At 52.9% G+C, this 16,920-nt stretch overlaps 5 protein-coding genes and 2 non-coding genes across 7 annotated transcripts; 5 read left to right on the forward strand and 2 right to left on the reverse strand.

The window, feature by feature from the left end:
- Positions 1-1,582, forward strand: BZA05DRAFT_448032 (uncharacterized protein; the record flags this gene model as incomplete). Its single annotated transcript, XM_051487215.1, has 4 exons — positions 1-276; positions 333-791; positions 847-1,394; positions 1,444-1,582. The coding sequence occupies 4 exons, from the start codon at positions 1-3 to the stop codon at positions 1,580-1,582; spliced, it is 1,422 nt and encodes a 473-aa protein (XP_051336144.1).
- Positions 1,583-3,694: 2,112 nt separating this feature from the next.
- Positions 3,695-3,765, forward strand: BZA05DRAFT_t257. The gene has a single exon. It is a non-coding gene; the product is annotated as a tRNA-Gly (tRNA).
- Positions 3,766-4,870: 1,105 nt separating this feature from the next.
- On the reverse strand, positions 4,871-6,170 carry BZA05DRAFT_378271 (uncharacterized protein). Its single transcript, XM_051481852.1, has 2 exons — positions 5,557-6,170; positions 4,871-5,508 (listed from the first exon to the last, which is right to left on the reverse strand). Exons 1-2 carry the CDS (start codon positions 5,805-5,807, stop codon positions 5,199-5,201), a joined length of 561 nt encoding a protein of 186 aa, XP_051336145.1. The 5' UTR covers positions 5,808-6,170; the 3' UTR covers positions 4,871-5,198.
- Positions 6,171-7,202: 1,032 nt separating this feature from the next.
- BZA05DRAFT_459304 (uncharacterized protein) lies at positions 7,203-8,592 on the forward strand (the record flags this gene model as incomplete). The annotated part of the gene is made up of 4 exons (XM_051487634.1): positions 7,203-7,253; positions 7,287-7,382; positions 7,660-8,277; positions 8,336-8,592. 4 exons carry the CDS (start codon positions 7,203-7,205, stop codon positions 8,522-8,524), a joined length of 954 nt encoding a protein of 317 aa, XP_051336146.1. The 3' UTR covers positions 8,525-8,592.
- A 1,659-nt stretch (positions 8,593-10,251) lies between these two features.
- BZA05DRAFT_421511 (HotDog domain-containing protein) lies at positions 10,252-10,833 on the reverse strand (the record flags this gene model as incomplete). The annotated part of the gene is made up of 1 exon (XM_051485723.1): positions 10,252-10,833. The coding sequence occupies one exon, from the start codon at positions 10,831-10,833 to the stop codon at positions 10,252-10,254; it is 582 nt and encodes a 193-aa protein (XP_051336147.1).
- A 2,155-nt stretch (positions 10,834-12,988) lies between these two features.
- Positions 12,989-13,870, forward strand: BZA05DRAFT_459306 (uncharacterized protein; the record flags this gene model as incomplete). The annotated part of the gene is made up of 1 exon (XM_051487635.1): positions 12,989-13,870. One exon carries the CDS (start codon positions 12,989-12,991, stop codon positions 13,868-13,870), a length of 882 nt encoding a protein of 293 aa, XP_051336148.1.
- A 1,512-nt stretch (positions 13,871-15,382) lies between these two features.
- BZA05DRAFT_t258 lies at positions 15,383-15,486 on the forward strand. The gene has a single exon. It is a non-coding gene; the product is annotated as a tRNA-Asn (tRNA).
- The last annotated feature ends 1,434 nt before the right edge of the window (positions 15,487-16,920 follow it).

The following is a 16,920-nucleotide window of genomic DNA, read 5'->3' on the forward strand; positions in this document are numbered from 1 at the left end:
ATGACCTTTGTCGAGCCCCTACCATTCATCGACTGGCCCGACCCAGCCGTAGCTTCGCGCGCGAGAGTACTGAAATTCTTCTCTGACCTGGATACGTACAAGGGAATGATGGCGCTACACCAAAACGTGCTGCAACAATACGAGTATGCGAAAGCGGCACTCGCTGTCGACCAGGAGACGGAGCGAAACCAGAAGGTGGTTCGCGAGTGCGCCACGAGGGATGTACGCAAGTTGATACAGGTGTATGAGTCCCAGGGCGCCGCCGAGAATAAAGATGTGGGTTGGCGGTGACGGTTCTTGAACGGCGCCCGGGCGTTCGCTGATCTGAATAGGGTTCTTCTTCGCGATCTCAATCCGATACGGCGGGAGCATTCGCTCTTCTTGCCCTGGCCGAGCCCACCTATGATAGTAGTTCTGGCGAGGATGAGTGGCATCCGCGAGACCTGAAGCTGCAGCAATGGCCCGATATCCAGACTTGGAGCAGGTTGTGGGACGGCTCAGTGGATACTCTACACGACACCTTTAGGTCGTGCTTTGAAAGCCATGAGGCTCTCGAGGAAGGCTTGAAGGAGCTGAACCAAGTGCGCAAGAAGATTCAGATTGAAATTCGGGCAGAGACGAGAGTCCTCGAGGTTCTTTCAACGGTTGAGACACTTGTCAACAAATTGATTGCGGAGAAAAATCAAGAAATCTCCCCGCCTGTATTGGAGATGGATGTCCCAACAGATGTCGAGGAGGTTAACAGCAACGGTGAAGGCGAGCAGGAGGAATCCGTCGAAGATAAGCTGATGGTTTGTATTTATTGCAGACAAGGATGTAGCTTGGATGACTAACGTCGATACACAGTACCACTTGGTCATCAGAGGGTTTAATCAACAAATCTCCTCCCTCCAAGTCGCAGAGATCGGGCGCGTCTTTGGTTCTGTCAAGCAGGCCCATGCGGACATAAAATCATTAAGCGCCACCATCTCCTTTTCCAATGATTCCGCGGCTCTCCGCTGTCAGCAATTCCTTACCGGTGATCTCGAGTACGACACCGAGGTAGTCGCAGTTACGCAAGACCACGACCTCAAGGGTGATAACGCTCCAGATCCACCCAAGATCTGGAACCAGACCAACCTGGTGATCCAGCATTTCCCGCTAAACATTGTCACAGACATTCCGAGAACTTTCGAGGAATGTGGGGAGCTGCACTCATATGAGTTTCTCCCCAGCGTCCAGGAGTCGATGCGATACGGCGGCACTGTGGGGACACTCAAGCTGGTTTGGAAGACGCACAAGTCCGCGCTGATGTGTCAGACCGTGTGGAACCCGCATTGCGTGCTGAAGTGGGACAACGACCCGATGTCGGAAGCTAGGATAGCCGCGACTGACGCGAGCGCGATGAAGGCGTGGTATGAGTTCCCGGCTCCATTCGGAATAACAGATACTGATGCCGCGCAGGACTAGACAGCTGAAGACCGAACAGCAGCACCGGGCGGCAGCGGCGGGGATCGGCCCTTCAAAGAGGCGGACGAAAGGTCTTCCACCTGGCGCATCCCTACCACAACTCAAGCGGGGAAAGCACTACCGCCAGCAGTGATGGACAGTGGGTTGACAACAGGGCTACTGTGAACTTTGTGTGCGGGCTACAGAGTACTAGACGTCTATAGGAATACACTTTGTTTGCGGTGTCATTGAAATGCATTTAGCCAGGATGCTTGGATTTGTGAAGTGGAACAGGATCTCAATGTTCATCATCTTCACTTACTGCGCAAACCTCCCGAGTGCAGATCCTCTATATATACAGAGTCTCGAGTCCCTCCCATGGGTTATGGCATAGCATACCGATGACGATGCGTGCTGAGACTACACCGTCTGTCAGCATTGCCGTGGACTGCCTGTATTGCTGGGGTAGTCATCGACACATCCCGAACGCCCAAATCCGACAGGATTGCCGGTCGTGAAAGATAAATCGCTACGAGTGATGTCCAAAGCGAAATGTCAGACGAACGTTTGTTGGACGCGCGGTGAATATCTCTGAAAATCAGTATTTACTCATCGGACATGTGATGAGCACCGCCATTACGATGGACATGAAATAGCCTGCTAGATCTCGACGTCCGGTAGCTCTAGGAAACAACTCTAGGCACTAGAAATGGCTGCCAATAGCCCCGGAGCACATCACGCCGGGCCCGGTGACCGAAGTGGTGAAACTGCCTGGGCGGTGTCGACATACGTCACGCCTTCTGGGTATATTTAGAGGGCTAATTGCCCAGTTGGCGAGACGAATATGCAGCCACTTAACTTCCTTCGCAATACTCCTATTTCACATAGGTAGCCCAGCTGTAATAAGACCCTTCCCGCGTTTCTGACTGCACCGCAGGAAACCACTAACTGCGAGCTAGATTGTTGTATCAAATGTTCCCCATTGTCGCCACGCGACACTACATCAGCCTGTACGAAGGATTCCTCATTCGCGGGGTTCCTTCAAGACCACCAACGGTCACTCGCACGCGAATGCATGATGCATGTCAAGAAAAATGGTATCGCGAGATAGTGTATTGAGTATCAGACACGGCAGAAAGAAAAGTATATATACAGGAAGGCTCGGGGATACCTCGGATAGAGGCCCCACGCCGCCGCTCGGCACCTCCGTGTGAGAACGGATAACGGAAGTGTCTCGACATAGCGAGTGATCGTTCATGACCCGGTCCGCGGAAGTGACGCGGTACACGGAAGTTCGTGAGATTATGACAATGCATCTTGGTTGATCGCTCGCTCACTTCGGTCGGCGGCCAGTTGAGGTATGGTTATATTAACCCTTTTCAGAAGAGAACCGAGTGCTCCAGGCGCAAACGCCAGCGCTAGCTACACAGCCTCTCCAGCCTCCTCCATCGACACCACCTCCGCGGCCGAAACTGAAACGGACGGGACTTTAAACCCCGTATCAGCCGGCGAAGCAGCAGAGGGCTACCTCCCCCACGTTAGCCCTTGCAGATGTGGAGATCGATCCCGCGCAACCTGCGCCATCGACATCAGCCCGGCCTACGAGGGCGGTACTTCCAAGTGGTGAGACGGACGAGGGATGGAAGAAGGTTGAGAGGAAGCGCAAAGGGAAAGGAAAAGAGAAGGAAGGGACAGTGGGGCGAAAAGATGTGGGGTGCGTTCCGGCCTAGACTAATAGAGCTCGGGGTAAGGGCTTCTACGTGACCGTCTTTTTTGGCAGGAACGGGGATGCTAGGCCGTACCGGACGCGTGAACCTCAGAAATGGCGGAAGTCGGGGGAGAGAGGTGAGGGGGCAGCAGGAGGAGCGGGCATGTAGGCCCATACCGGTCTTTACTGTCAATCTACTTTTTGCTTGTGTCGGCCCGAGGCGGCCGGGTAGGGGAAGTGGGGCGCCGCATCGGACTGGTTGGTGCCGGGGCTTTCACTTCGACTGGCCAGAGCGGGTAGGAAAAGGATTGCGTTGGTTCACCATAGTGTTGTAAGGCTGCATGCGAAATAAATTGATGTTCTCTCTCTCTATATATAAACCCTTCGTACAGTCATATACACATGTGCAAGTATATTGAATCCGCCCGATGGCGTATAGTTGAGCAAGACTGCTGAACAATTATACGAGCGCCAACTGCTGCTTGCGATTGCTACTGCAAATCATGTTAGCTGTACCTATTGCGTATATACGTCAAATTAAGGGTTTTGACATAAGTGGCTTCCATGGTCCAACGGTAGGATAATTGCCTTCCAAGCAATTGGCTCGGGTTCGACTCCCGATGGATGCACTTGTCTTTTGTTGATCTCATTTTTTTTCGCCTCGCTCCTTCGGCTTCTGTGCTGCAGGAGAACGCTATGAATACCCCCCTGGACCTGACCCAGCTCCGTTGAGCAATATCTACCCACGTCTGTCTTGGCTATGTAGGTACATATATGAGATATCTTTTAGCTGAACAGTGACGCAACAGATCGAGTTCGAGTTCGATCGAGGAAATGGAGTTCGAAATTCGAATTCGGTCGGGGAACACACTGGTCTGCAAGAACTGCTGTCGACAGAAGGTGGGAGGCACATCTGTCTGTCCCACTTTTTGGTGCTTTATTAGTCTACCGTACCCCATCGGCAGGTGCGGTAGGGTAGCCTTCCTCATAGAGTCTCAGGCATGGATTTTCATGATTGCATCTGATGCACTATGTTCTCACCGGCTTCTGAGTCGAGTTGTTCTAAGCAAGCAAGCAACGTAAGCAAGTAAGCAAGTACTTCCGGTGGGCCTCGGCCAGCGGCCAGCATTCATCCCTAGTGGAACCGGTAACTATGTAGGTGCAGTTGCATGGTACGTAGTGGGCGTGGTGGTGGTGGTGGATCCCAGCTCCAACTTCCGCGGGAAGAGCCCGCAGGCCGTAGCTCACCGTCATTATATATGCAGTAATTCGGAGTATATATCCGCCCCATATGACGGGAAAGCGAGGAATACCCAATATGGGTAGTATGGATAGGATTGCTTTTTTTTGTGAGTGCGGATGAAAACGAGTGATAGGTTCTCTGTCACAATCATTTATACTCACCTGCCTGCGTACCGGGCCCCCAAGCAAACCGGACTTCCCCGTTTGACTCACTCGGCGGACTCTACCCTGGTACCGTGGCACGCAGAAAACAACTGCCGTACTAGCTACGACACGAGCACGTTCAAGACATACTGGACTGAACGGGCTCACGTATTGCGGGCTCGACTGGCCACTACTTCTGCAAGTAAACTTGACCGGTGGCTCACGCAATGACAACCACCATTCGAGAGAACTACGTAGTGATACTACATCACGCCTACTTCACTCGGTTTGAAAACACACAAAAACATATATTGCCCATCTGAACCGTAATTGTATTGCCAGTGAGAGGTATTAAGGCCAGCAGAAAGATTCGGCTGCCGCCAAATGTACAGAAGAACAAACAAAAAAGAAGAAAAAAAGAAAAAAACCCAGCATTTCCCAACCCAGAATTTCTCGACCCAGAACTTCCCGACTCAACAATGCCGCGTCCACGTCGTAGCGTAGGTTCCAACAGGTACCGCAAGCTAACACGAGGTGCGGATCGGAAAACTCGAAGAATGCTGAAACAAGCACGTCATGGGGAGTCGTCCGTTCGTCCGGCGGGAATCGAAGTATCGAGTAACGTTGAACTCGGGGGAAAAGAAAAATCGAGTAACGGTGAACTCGTATAAAAGAATCAAAGGGCCATAATGCCCATAGGACCGCTCAGCACGAGATGTTGCTCGTAAAAGCAAAGTAGCTTTTGCGGCGCCTTCTCGTGAAGAACAGTCGCTAGGACATGACCCTTCTTGCCGTTCGACCAAATGAGGTATGCATGCAATGCATAATCCTCATCGGAGCAAGACACAGTCTCAATGCTCGCTATTTCGGTCTCCCAGTTGGCGCCGACGGGGGGCGTCCAGAGTAGGGCTTCTTCAGGCTGCTGCTCGGTGGGGCGTCCACCAAGGGCACCGAAGTAGCCCTCCAACAGCTTGCCGAAGTTTTCCCTGACACGGTTAGCTGTTGAAAGGTGGTAGGCGGAGGGTTGGGCTTACTCGGCTGTGGCCTCCTGCTCCCAGGTCCACTGATCCTTCTCGGGTTGATCCAACCACTCGACATGCACCCAGAGCCCGCCGCCGATGAAATCGTGGCCACGGATGACCCTGATCAACGAATAGTCGCGACTCCTCGACGACTTTCGGGCCACAGGGTACGTCTTGTTGACGAGCTCGACTTCCGCAGCAGCCTGAAGCTCGGGCTCCTTGAAGGAAGCACGCTGTACGTCGCGAACTTCCTCCGGCTGCATGAGCGTGGCGATCTGGGATCTCAGGCCCAGCGCTACGATCTTATGTCGACCTCCAATCGACTGCAAGAACGCATCGTAGACCTCCCCGAAATCGGCCCTATTGCCGTTAGTCGCTGGTACCTATTACTGGTGATGGGAAGAGATGAACTTACACGATCCTTGCTTCCGTCTCCCACGTCATGTCGACGTGGTCCCTCCACTCGACCAGCAAGAACAACCCCTTGCCTTCGCCGTCCGGAATCAACCACGGAAACCGGATGGAAACCGCGGTTTTTCCGACGGTCAAGAAGCGATCCGCATCGCGCGGATGGCCCCAGTTGACCGCGACGTCGGCAAGGTTGGCGTAATCGCCGTTGTTCGCCAGGTAGGCGGCGAGAAGGTGGGCGCTCGTTGCGCTGCGGGTCGTGAGCGATTCGGAAAGCAAAACAAAAGGAAAAACAAAAGGAAAAACAAAAGGATAAAACAAAAAAAAAACGATGAGAGGGGGATGATGGTGAGGAGGTGGAAGAAGATGAGGAGGAAGAAGAAGATAAGGAGGGAAGAAAAGGGTAGGAATATATAGGGAGGTGCACTTACGCTAGCGTCTCTTCAGTTTCCCAAGTCCACGACGACCTCGCCGGGTAACCGTGCCATTCCACAAGTAGCCAGAGAATGTGGCGCTGCTCTCCCTCGACGAAAAGATGACTATGGATTGCAACAGCATCTCCACGAGGACGCTGAAAATGGTCGGGACGAGATGCGTTGCGTAGAGAGCGACCGACTGGTGCGCGCGCAACTGGAGGTTTTTCTGGAACCGGAGACTTTTCTGCCTGCGGATATTTCGCACGGCGCACGGGAGGAGGACGTGGTACTTTTCCTTTCGGAGGCATCGTAGAGACTCTGATGCTTCTGTTTCTCGGTGCTGCGTGGCTGAGTCTTTTTTCGCTGGTGGGGTCGTTTTTGTTGCTGTTGCTGTTGCTGTGGCGTGTGAGGTGTGCGGAGATGGTCACGTGGGTGGCGCAACTCACAACTTTATGGTGGATTTAAGGTTTGCGGTAGTGGGCTTGGCACACTAGTTTTTCACATTTGTGGCTTCCGCAAGATTCCGCCGGCGTGATGCGACACAACCACAACGGACTAGATGTATTGCGAAGCGCGGTTCTGTCCTAGAATTTTAATATTATTACATACTGTTCAAATATCCGATTTTCTATGTATAATTCCTTGTCATGAGTAGTATTTTTACATGCAGTTGTCGGCCAAACCGCTACCACAGGACAGCGGGTGGTCGGCGACAACGAAGCTGTTTGATGAATTATTATCACTCGAAGTACATCGCGAAGCTGTTTCATGACTTATTATCACTCGCAGTATATCGCTATCCAGGCGTAGTGGCTTATATACATATTCAGCATCATGTTTACGAAACGACACTTGAAGCGGCCGACGAGCTGCCCGGTCGCCGATGTTTGTGGTGAAAATTTCTAACAATGGGTGCAGTTGCGAGTGCGGCTTATCGGACAGATGTTGACAGGCTCGTGCAGACGCCAAAGGCAGGCGGAAGACGAAGTGCCAGCGACCGACGCCTGCAACAACGTAGCTGCTTATGACAGAGCGGCGGTAGCATAACAGTAGAATCAGAAGACGTGCCGGTTGTATGAATCCTTCCAAGGATGACTCCTGAGTCGACGGCCCAAACTCTCCCCCATGCTTTTGCGAGGGCTCTTTCGCCATTACCTCTCCAGGCCGGAAAGCGGCGGGTTGAGAGAAGAAGAACACATAAGGAGATAGTAGTTGATAGTCTATTCTGAGATGATAATCTGGAGAGAAGAAGAAGAAGGAAACCTAGCTCGACCCTGCTCAAGTCCAACAGCCTCGACAGGCGTTCCCAGCAAACGCCTCGTACCCACAATCGGACCACTCCTTGATCTCCCCCGGTACCAACGCGTCATCCGATATCAAAGCAGGAACGGATGCGATGAAATACCACTCATCGATGGGAAACAGGTCACCTACCGTGCACCCGACTGCTACCACGAAGGGCGAGGGGACAGCTCCCGTGCAGCCGACTGCTACCATGGAATCATTCCACGACTCCCAATCGGATGCTTCTCGTCTCGGCCCAACCCAGGCGAATGTCAACATCACACCGGAAATCGGCAATACCAGACTGAGTATGGGCTGCATCGCATCGAGCATTAAAAGTATCGAATCAAAGATGGAGCACCAGCCTGGTTACGCCTCTCTGCCAACACCACAGATACCTGCCAATGCCATGCGAGTCCAGCAACCATCATTTGGGCACGGACATCCATTGCAGACACCTCCGGCGCCTCGTCTTCATCCTCATCAACCTGTGCAGCCTCTCTTCTCTCAGATGCAGCTGGGACAGTTCTCAGAGCCGCAGGTGCGCGCCGGTAGCATTGATACGCCGTCGTCTTGTACCGGTTCTCCGGAGGACCCCGACGACCTTCCGGAGGGGTTCGGATTAGTAATCTCCGCCCGCTTGCCGACATTTTTAACCACGTGTATAGCTAACACGGAATCAGGATGCGGAATTCTCGCTTGACCGTACGATTGCCGCCGAGATCGAAAAGATAGCATCCTGCATCGCGGAGTGCCAGCGAACGCTTCAGAAAACAGCCAACATGCGGTACGGACTTCGGGCGGCGGTCACCAACCACCTGCGCGGCCTGCAGACCGTCGGCCACCATGTACCATCAACAGCGTTGGGCTGACGAATCTTCAATGGTTCAATTGATCAATCTTCACGGCCACTGCAGGTGTTGTGAGTGGTGACGTCGGGGCGTTGGTGGCTAGCCGCATTAAGCCGCGTGGCGGTTCCTCTTACATGTATCACGTGTCAGCAGAATCGTTAAGGATGAACTAACGCTCTTTCGGGTGATTAGAGCGCCGATCTATGTAAATGTTCCAGTCACCAGTGTTCCACAGATGTTGAATAGAAATACATAGAGTAAGGTGAGGCCACTTCGGTGCAAGATGGACGGGCCGGATGACGTAGGGTTAAGTGATCGAAAAGTTCTTCACGAATCCAAAGAACTTCATGCATGGAGCGGGAATTGCTACAAACTCAAGGAAAGCAGTGCCAATTAAGTGTAAACATCATCGCTGCTGTTCTCGATATTTCCCGATGACACGCAAAAATACATGTACCGTACTCTCACCCTCGCAACATACCCGTGCCCGCCGAAGCGGTAAGTCGGCCTCCGTTTTTTCTACGCGAGCCGTGCGCTACGCCTTCCAAGCCTTTCCTTGCGTCGGTCGGCAACTCCTGAAAAGGTTAGAGGCAGTATTTTCTCTCGAGCTAGCTCTAGCCTCGGCGACAAAAAGACAGTCACCCCGCAGTTCTTCTCTCTCCCACACACCGCCCTCCACCTGTCTGTCTCCCGTCGCCACGAACTTTCTCAACACCGCTGCTACCTATATTCGCGGATCTAAAGAGCATGTCCGAACATCTCCATCTTATACCGACCGATCAAATGCCTCCCCACTCATCGCTTCCGCCCCTTCGCAGACAGCCATCTTCCATGAAACGACGCACCCCCCATGCCCCTCCCCTAACCCCCCGCCTCCAGCGACAATGCCTCACGTGAGTTTCCTCCGCGCAACCACCTTCCTTCCTTCCCAACTATTTTCATCCCCGGGCTTCCATATGATGCCTTTTTAATTAGACACGCATGTCAATCGACAGTGACGAGAAAAATAATTCCTGAAAAGCCAGCCCCATTTACCTTTCGTTTTATAGCTCTGCACACTTACTTGAGGAGAGAAAGCTGACGGAGAAAAGTTCTGGACAGATGGCATAGAACAAGATAGGTCGAGACTCGTACCGAACACCACACCGTCCACCGTACCGTGCTACATGAGCGAAATCGAAGTGATGATTACGTGCCCTTGAGATAACCTTCGTCGACGAGAGAGGCAGTGCGGGGTTGCCGCCTGCTCATTGAACAATGCCACGTCTCACACGCTTGAGAGGCTGCGTCCCGGTATGCATCTCGGAAACAACTCCCGCCGTTGCATACCGAAGCTACGGAGATGAATCCCGCGACTGATCACGATGATCGAGGATGTGAACAGAAAGGCAAATCGGATCTGATTGGAGTTGATCGTACTACAACTATTCTACACAAACGCGATTCATTCCCTCCATGAATACTGGCGGTTAGCTTTAGATACCGCCGTGGTTAGGACTTTGACTGCTATTTTGTTTCCTCACGATGTGTCAACTTGTCAAGAACTACTGTTTGCGGGTTCGATCAGTCAAGCTGAATATCGCGTGATTAAATCTAGTCTAGATCTACCTGTATACATACAAATGAGCAGCGAAAGGAAACAGAATGATTGTGTCTAAAACATGCCGGGAATGAAGAAAAGTGAACCTAACCGTGTAAATATCTTGTGATCCCCGATCGTTTTCACCTCATCAACAGCCCTGCATTAACTACAACTTGCTATCTCTCTTGACAAACAAACTTTCCGCCTCCGCCAAAAGATTTCCGTTCCCATCCCTCATCTCACCGAACAAGAACCGTTTCCGTCGCTCACTCTTCACCACCCTCGCCGTACAACACACGACCCCAGGACTATTCACGGGCGCCTTATACGTAACCTTCAACCACGCAGTAAGACACGGCACCACCGCGGCCTCGGTGAACGCATCGTCGAACAGGGTGGCGACCGTTCCTCCGTGCAGTATCCCATGGTGTCCGTTCCCGCCATGTCCCAGGGCGACCAGCGTGATTGCCTCGAGGCTCTCCGTGTTCGGGATCGGCCGGCGAAGAGAGAGGTACCCGCGAACGGCGTCGCAGGCGCGGAGTGAGGAGGACCACAGAGTGTCTTCGTGAAGGATCGTGGGGAGTGGGCGGCCGCAAGTGAAGATTGTTGTGCCGGGGGTGTTGATTATGGCGGCGCACCAGGGGATCGAGGTGAAGATGGGGAGCTCGTCGGGGATTGTGATGCCGGATGATGAGCCGCTGGTGCGAGGCGGGGGCACGGATGATGCTTGATGTTGGGACTGCAGCATTCTGCCGGCAGTGGAAGTGGTGTTGGATGCGGTGACAGTTTCGATGCCAAAGATGTTGGTATTTATGATCCCATTCATTCCCACCACTTCCGTTGACGTGAGCATGTTTATCCGCTGAATACCTAGATTGAAAGTGGACAGCAACCCGATCGACACCCTACCACTGTTGCAGTGCGCGGTGCGCGGACCTCGGTGATTCGGTGGGGTGTAAATAGCCGAGTTCGCGGGTACGCGGGTACGCACAGCAAGGGTTCTGCGACGATCTTCACGCCGATGGACATGCATGTGACATGGTTCGGCCCGCAAAATGGGTTCCCTGGGTCCGGTTGTGGTAGACAGCCATCAAACCGAAAGGAAAATCAACGTGCGGGTCCCGCGGAAAGTGGGATGACCACCGGAGAGTCTCGGGGAGGAAATGTCGCTCGATGGAGTGGGCGGATGTGGAGGCATATTAAGCCTCGCCGCCGTTAAGCATGTGAAAAGAACATTCCCTGAGCAACATTAATTACGTCCTTGCTCGTGGGATCGTGTAGAGACTGGTACGGGGAAACTAGGTATGGCTCACCTGGAATAGATCTCCCGGTCTGCAGGAAGAGGGTTCCCTGATAATCCGATACCGTGGATACAATTCATGACAGACACAGTAATTTCCCGGCGTAACCCTGGCACCCTGCAGACGTACGACATTACCCCGAAATTCAGGACCGAAATATCTTCCTCGGCTGCTGAGTCAACTCGACATGCCTTCTACCAGGGTTGTTTTCGTGAATCGAATGACTCGGTCATTCAAACAACCTGTAAGTAACCTCGTTCCCCGTCGGTAGGTCCATCAGACATGTGCAGAGGACGTGATGCATGGCATCTACGTCGATGTGGTAGAACGACCATGTACTTGGAAAGTAGTACCTGGGGACTCACTCCTTGACGTGAGTCGTAGTTGAAATCCCTTCCGGTCGCCGGAGCTTCCAACGGCTTCAAACTCGCTGACTTCCCCGACTACCAGTGAAGACCCGGAAAGGTGGGTACGATACTCGATTCGAGACGCAGGATTCCCCCGTCATGAAGATAAGGTGATGCTAGATGTCGAGTAACGCCGGAACCATAGCTGAAGTTGTTGTGCCCGTCTCGATGGCTGTGGGCCGATTGCCGCGTTTGTCGGAAGTAAGGATGGTTCAGGTACGCCGATAGGAAAAACTGGGAATGGCCGAGCACTAATCATAAGTAAGTCGGGCGGACGTCGACGGAGTGACTGGAATATTCGAGTAATCCGGTCAGTCAAGCCGTCCCTGATGTCACTGCGAAGTAGGCTTACCTCTGGCAACCCTCAGAGATCGCGGGCGAGCCCAGCGGACCGATACTCAACGAAATCGTGGCCATATGATAACCGTATGTGATACCTGGCGGAATATAGCTTGCCCTTCCTCCGACATCAATGCAGTAGCCACCGACACGGGATCGTCGTATTTTCAGCTGTCCAGCACCGCCCTCAAAACCTAAGAAGTGTGACGAGATGTATCCGGGAGTCGATGACGGGCGGAAGCTCTGAACGTCTCGGAGGAAGGATCGACTGTTGAAGGACTCTCGTTTCGTGTGGCGGTATGGCGGCGGTGGGTGAGGAAATGTGCGTGAGTAGAGATAGATAGGATGTGACGAGACAGTAGAGCTGTTGATCTGAGGAACATGGTCGTTCCATCATAGGGGTTCGATTGGCCGTGCCGATTCGCTTCGCTACTCAATAAGCGAGGTGACAACAATGGTCGTCATTGTTGCCACTCGCTCACTCGACGTTGTTGGAACGAACTAGCACCTCCGCTTCGTAGTAGGAGAATACTCTCCCAGCATTGACCCACACCACCGCAGCCAATACACCACCCTCCACACACGTCCCCCGCATCCCATTTTGTGCCGCCCCACATCAATCATCATTTCTTTTTCATCGTTCAAGATACAATCCGTTCCCATTTCGCGCCACCCCCACATCGATCACCACTTCTTTCTCATCATTCAATACACAATCCGTTAACGTCATCGAATCGTTTCGATATCGAGGCTGCAACCCTTTCACGAATTTCCATACTACGCCGTCTCTTCGCCCGCTAGAACGCACCACACATCGCTCGAACCCGCTCCGGAACGAATACACCACGACCGGACAATGGCCGACGCCGCGAGACTCCGCTTCTGTCTGAAGGAGACCGCCCTGATCGCCACGCTTTACGTCAGTCTATCGCTTATGGCATTCTTCATCAACCGCCTCAAATTCGTATCCAACCCCTCCAAGTCGTCCGCGACCATCGGCCGCGTTTTGATCGTCCTCGCTGCAGTAGCGTTTGGGGCCGTCGCCGTCCTCCTCCAGCTCCGCATCGTCTTCGTTGCGAGAAATCGCGCAAAGCAGCTGTGGATCGAGGAACAGCACGCCGCCGCTCGCATACGTGTCGCCCTCAGGGAAGCGGAAGGCTTCCGCACGCCAGAACCGGGAATCGATGGAGGAGCGGATGGGTCGGATGATGAGGCGGAAGGTGCAACTCAGGGACGCAATGAGGAGCGGCATGCAAGGGAGAGAGAGGAGGATTCGGGGACCCAGTTCGGTGAGGGGGCAGGCGATATAGAGCTACAGGATTGGGTGCGAATTGACCGGAGCGATTCTCAAGATCGCGATGGCACAAATAGCCTAGGGCGGGCGTCGTCGTCGGAGGATATGCCAAGCGAGGAGGAGCAGCGGGAGGCGGCCCGGATAGCAGTCTTGGAGGAACGAATCGGACGCATCTTGTTCGGAAACGATCATCACGCGGGGAGATGGCATGGGTCCGCACGGAGAGTCGAGCAGCATCCGCATCGTTCCCCAGTGCGAGGAGAGTCCAGTAACACGGGAGCTGCACACGAAGGCCGACGTCGTTTTTTCGCTGGAAAGACCGACCATATCGCGATGGCTCCACCTGATATCGATTCCGTCCGTGATGTCGGCACCGGAGGTGGATGGTGTCGCCGAGGGGCAGAACGGGAGATGGCCACGAGGCTTGCCCATTATCTCGGGTGACTGGGAGGAGGATTTACATTCTGCATGATGACTGCTTGACTACGTGACTGCGTGACGATATCATGGAAGTGCTTACTGTCGTTGTATAAACACGGGGTCTTCGGGAGATTTGCTGCTGGTGTTAAGGCGAATCATGATGGCATGTTGGGATGTGTTACTCGGAGAATAGAACTGTGTGATGGTTTCAAGATAATTGACCGAGAATCCGTCCCCAATGTGATCGTGCCTTCATCAAAATCTGAGGGATCCAAGCCATACATATTGGAATTCCAACACATGGTCTACCCTATTCTTTGGGTTCCTAATGGATATTTTTCAGCGAGCCCAGAATGACAATATTATGGAACTAAAATGCTCTCACTCAACCTCTCGGAGCTTGTGCTGAGGTCTGCCTAGATACTTATGCAAGATGCTTTCTGTCGCTTGGCTACTGGAACTTGCGACTTGTACAATGTAGGTAGGATACTTCCTGGGCTGATAGGCTACCAAACTTACCTCCGAAAGACGTGACGAGACTCCCCTCAGCTTTACCGTGCCTCCTCCTGCTTGTCGTATGCCGATAATTGGATTGAGCCCAAAAAGATGAATGAGTACGTGATGGGGGCTGAAGAAGCACGTGAGAGGCTGACCGGAGGTGTGGCTGAAGCCTATCCGAGGCGCTAGTCTGTTGCTGGTAAACGCCACTGGATGTACCGGTACATCACAACGATCCAAAGAAGGTGGATTCTGGGCAGTAGATATAGAGAGAGGGCCTTTTCACGTCACACTTCTTTGAGGCGGTCACTGCCGTAGATCACTTCTCCCAGGTATACCTCACCTCGTCTGTCAATGCTGCCAACTCTCTCAAACGTCATTCGGTGGCAGAAATAAGCTCAAGCCCAAGCTCAAGGTCCGAGATTCCCGAACACCCCACAGATAACGTATTTCCGCACCCCCATTTCGCTCTGCTAAAGACGTGTTTGACCCGTTCAAATTCAGCCTTATTCCTGCCACGCGTTGCACTCCGAGGACAGCCGATTACCCGCCGGCCATCACCCCCGAAGCTGCCAGCTTGGACATCAAGCCCTATCTCAGAGGTTCATACTTGACCGACGATATCGCCGACTTCATTCCAGGCTGGCTTAGCTTCCGGCCCTCATCACGGCCTCACCCTTTCCGAGTCGCTCCACATCAAGAGCACCAGATCGACGGAAGAAAGCATCTCCCCGCTACGGATCTCGCCCGAACAGACTTCCGACCACCCGAACGAGATTTACTGTGTGCATCGCCCCCAGACCGCCTACCTCAACGTTTTCGAGGCTAGTAATTGTCCATCTGGACTATGTAAAACACTGGCGCCTTGACCCAGGTTCGTCAGGCAGCTCGGTGCCGAGTCCGCCGAGCTGGTTCGTCAGCTTGGACTCTTCCGGGTACCTCACCACTTGATCTTCCTTTTTCTCGAGTCTAAAATAAGGTTTTGCGCAGAAATTCAGCCGATTCATAGGAATAGATGAATAGTGCTAGATATCCGATGTTTCTGTGGTGTAATGGTTTGCACGCAGAGTATTCTTCACGATAGTATCTGCTGGTACTGAAGTTTATCTGGAAAGGTCCTAGTTCGAATCTGGGCAGAACCGATTTAATTTTCCCCTGCTGAGGGGATTTAAGCTTTCGCTTGGTGGGTTGGAGCGGTGCGGTGCTACCGCCCACTTCATTCAGGAATACCATAGCTCAGCTTCCGGCCCTCATCACGGTCTCATGTATTCCGACCCTCACCGCCACAAGAGCACCAGATCGACGGAAGACAGCATCTCCCGCTACGCACAGTATCACTGGTATTTCAACGGGATTTACTACATCGCTCCCAGCCCGTTTGTCTCAAAGTTTTCGAGGGCAAGAATTGCCCGTCCGGACCAGTGTTCTACATAGACCAGTCCCGACCAAATTTGGGTATGGTCGGGTCGGTCGGGATATATCCCTACTAAAAAAAAGTCTGGTCTGGTCAGTCAGCTTATATCCCGACCAAAAAAAATCCAGGTCTGGTCGGTCGGGATATATCACGACCAAAAAAAAGTCTGGTCTGATCGGTCGGGATATATCCCGAACATAAATTTTCAAGTCGGGTCGGGATATATCCCGACCGACCAGACATAGGTCGGGTTTAGTCGGGTTAAGCAACAACATTTGACGTCGGAAATGCTCTAAGACCGCCAGAAATTAACGAAACTTTTTGCGGCTGGTAGAATTAAGAGTTAACCCGACGGCGGCCGACCTAGGCCGACCGAGGCTGGCAAGGTCTGGTCGGTCGGGATATATCCCGACCAGAAAAAAATCAGGTCTGGTCCAGTGTTCTCCGTAGTCCAGTCCGTCCGTCCTGAGTCCCGGACTGGACTGGACTACATACATCCAGTCCGTCCGGAGGTGTCATTCGGACGGACTAGTCCACCAGTAAGGTCGCACGGGACGGACTGCAGTCTACTGCAGTCGACTGCCAAGACTGGTACAAGGCGACAGAAATCACGATAGAAAGTCGGCGGCGTATTATCGGTGGTTGTGGTGGTTGAGGGGGGTATATGCGCACGGACTCAAGATGACACCGCGGCGTTGATGGCACTTAACAACTAATGTGGCGTAGGTTGTGGCGTAGTTTATTGCTCCTGGACGAAGATTGTGGCGCCGCATACTCGGTACTGGACGAAGATGGTGTCGCCGCTCACGGTTTTGCTGGCACTGGACGGAATTCAACACACGATAGTGGGAAATACAATCAAAGTTGGTGGGATAAGTGCTGAAAATAGTGGCATTCTTGCAGACAGGATTTCTGCCATGGACACCACCGGATAGTCGCCGTCACAGACGGAAAGCGAAGGAACTGTTCACGGGCGATATCAGACGGTCTTGGTAAGCGGCGCGCAGGCATTGATTCCTCAATTGCTGCTACTAACTTCATGCTACATACTACCGTACATACTACTCCATCACATTTTTCTTAGGAGGGAACCTGTCCCTACGTTTCCAGCGGACTGATCAACCCCACTAGAAACAGTACAAACAGGAAGCACATATTCCGG

This window comes from Tricharina praecox, assembly GCF_024521635.1.
Source record: "Tricharina praecox strain CBS 144465 chromosome Unknown BZA05scaffold_28, whole genome shotgun sequence".
NCBI classification, from domain to species: domain Eukaryota; kingdom Fungi; phylum Ascomycota; class Pezizomycetes; order Pezizales; family Pyronemataceae; genus Tricharina; species Tricharina praecox.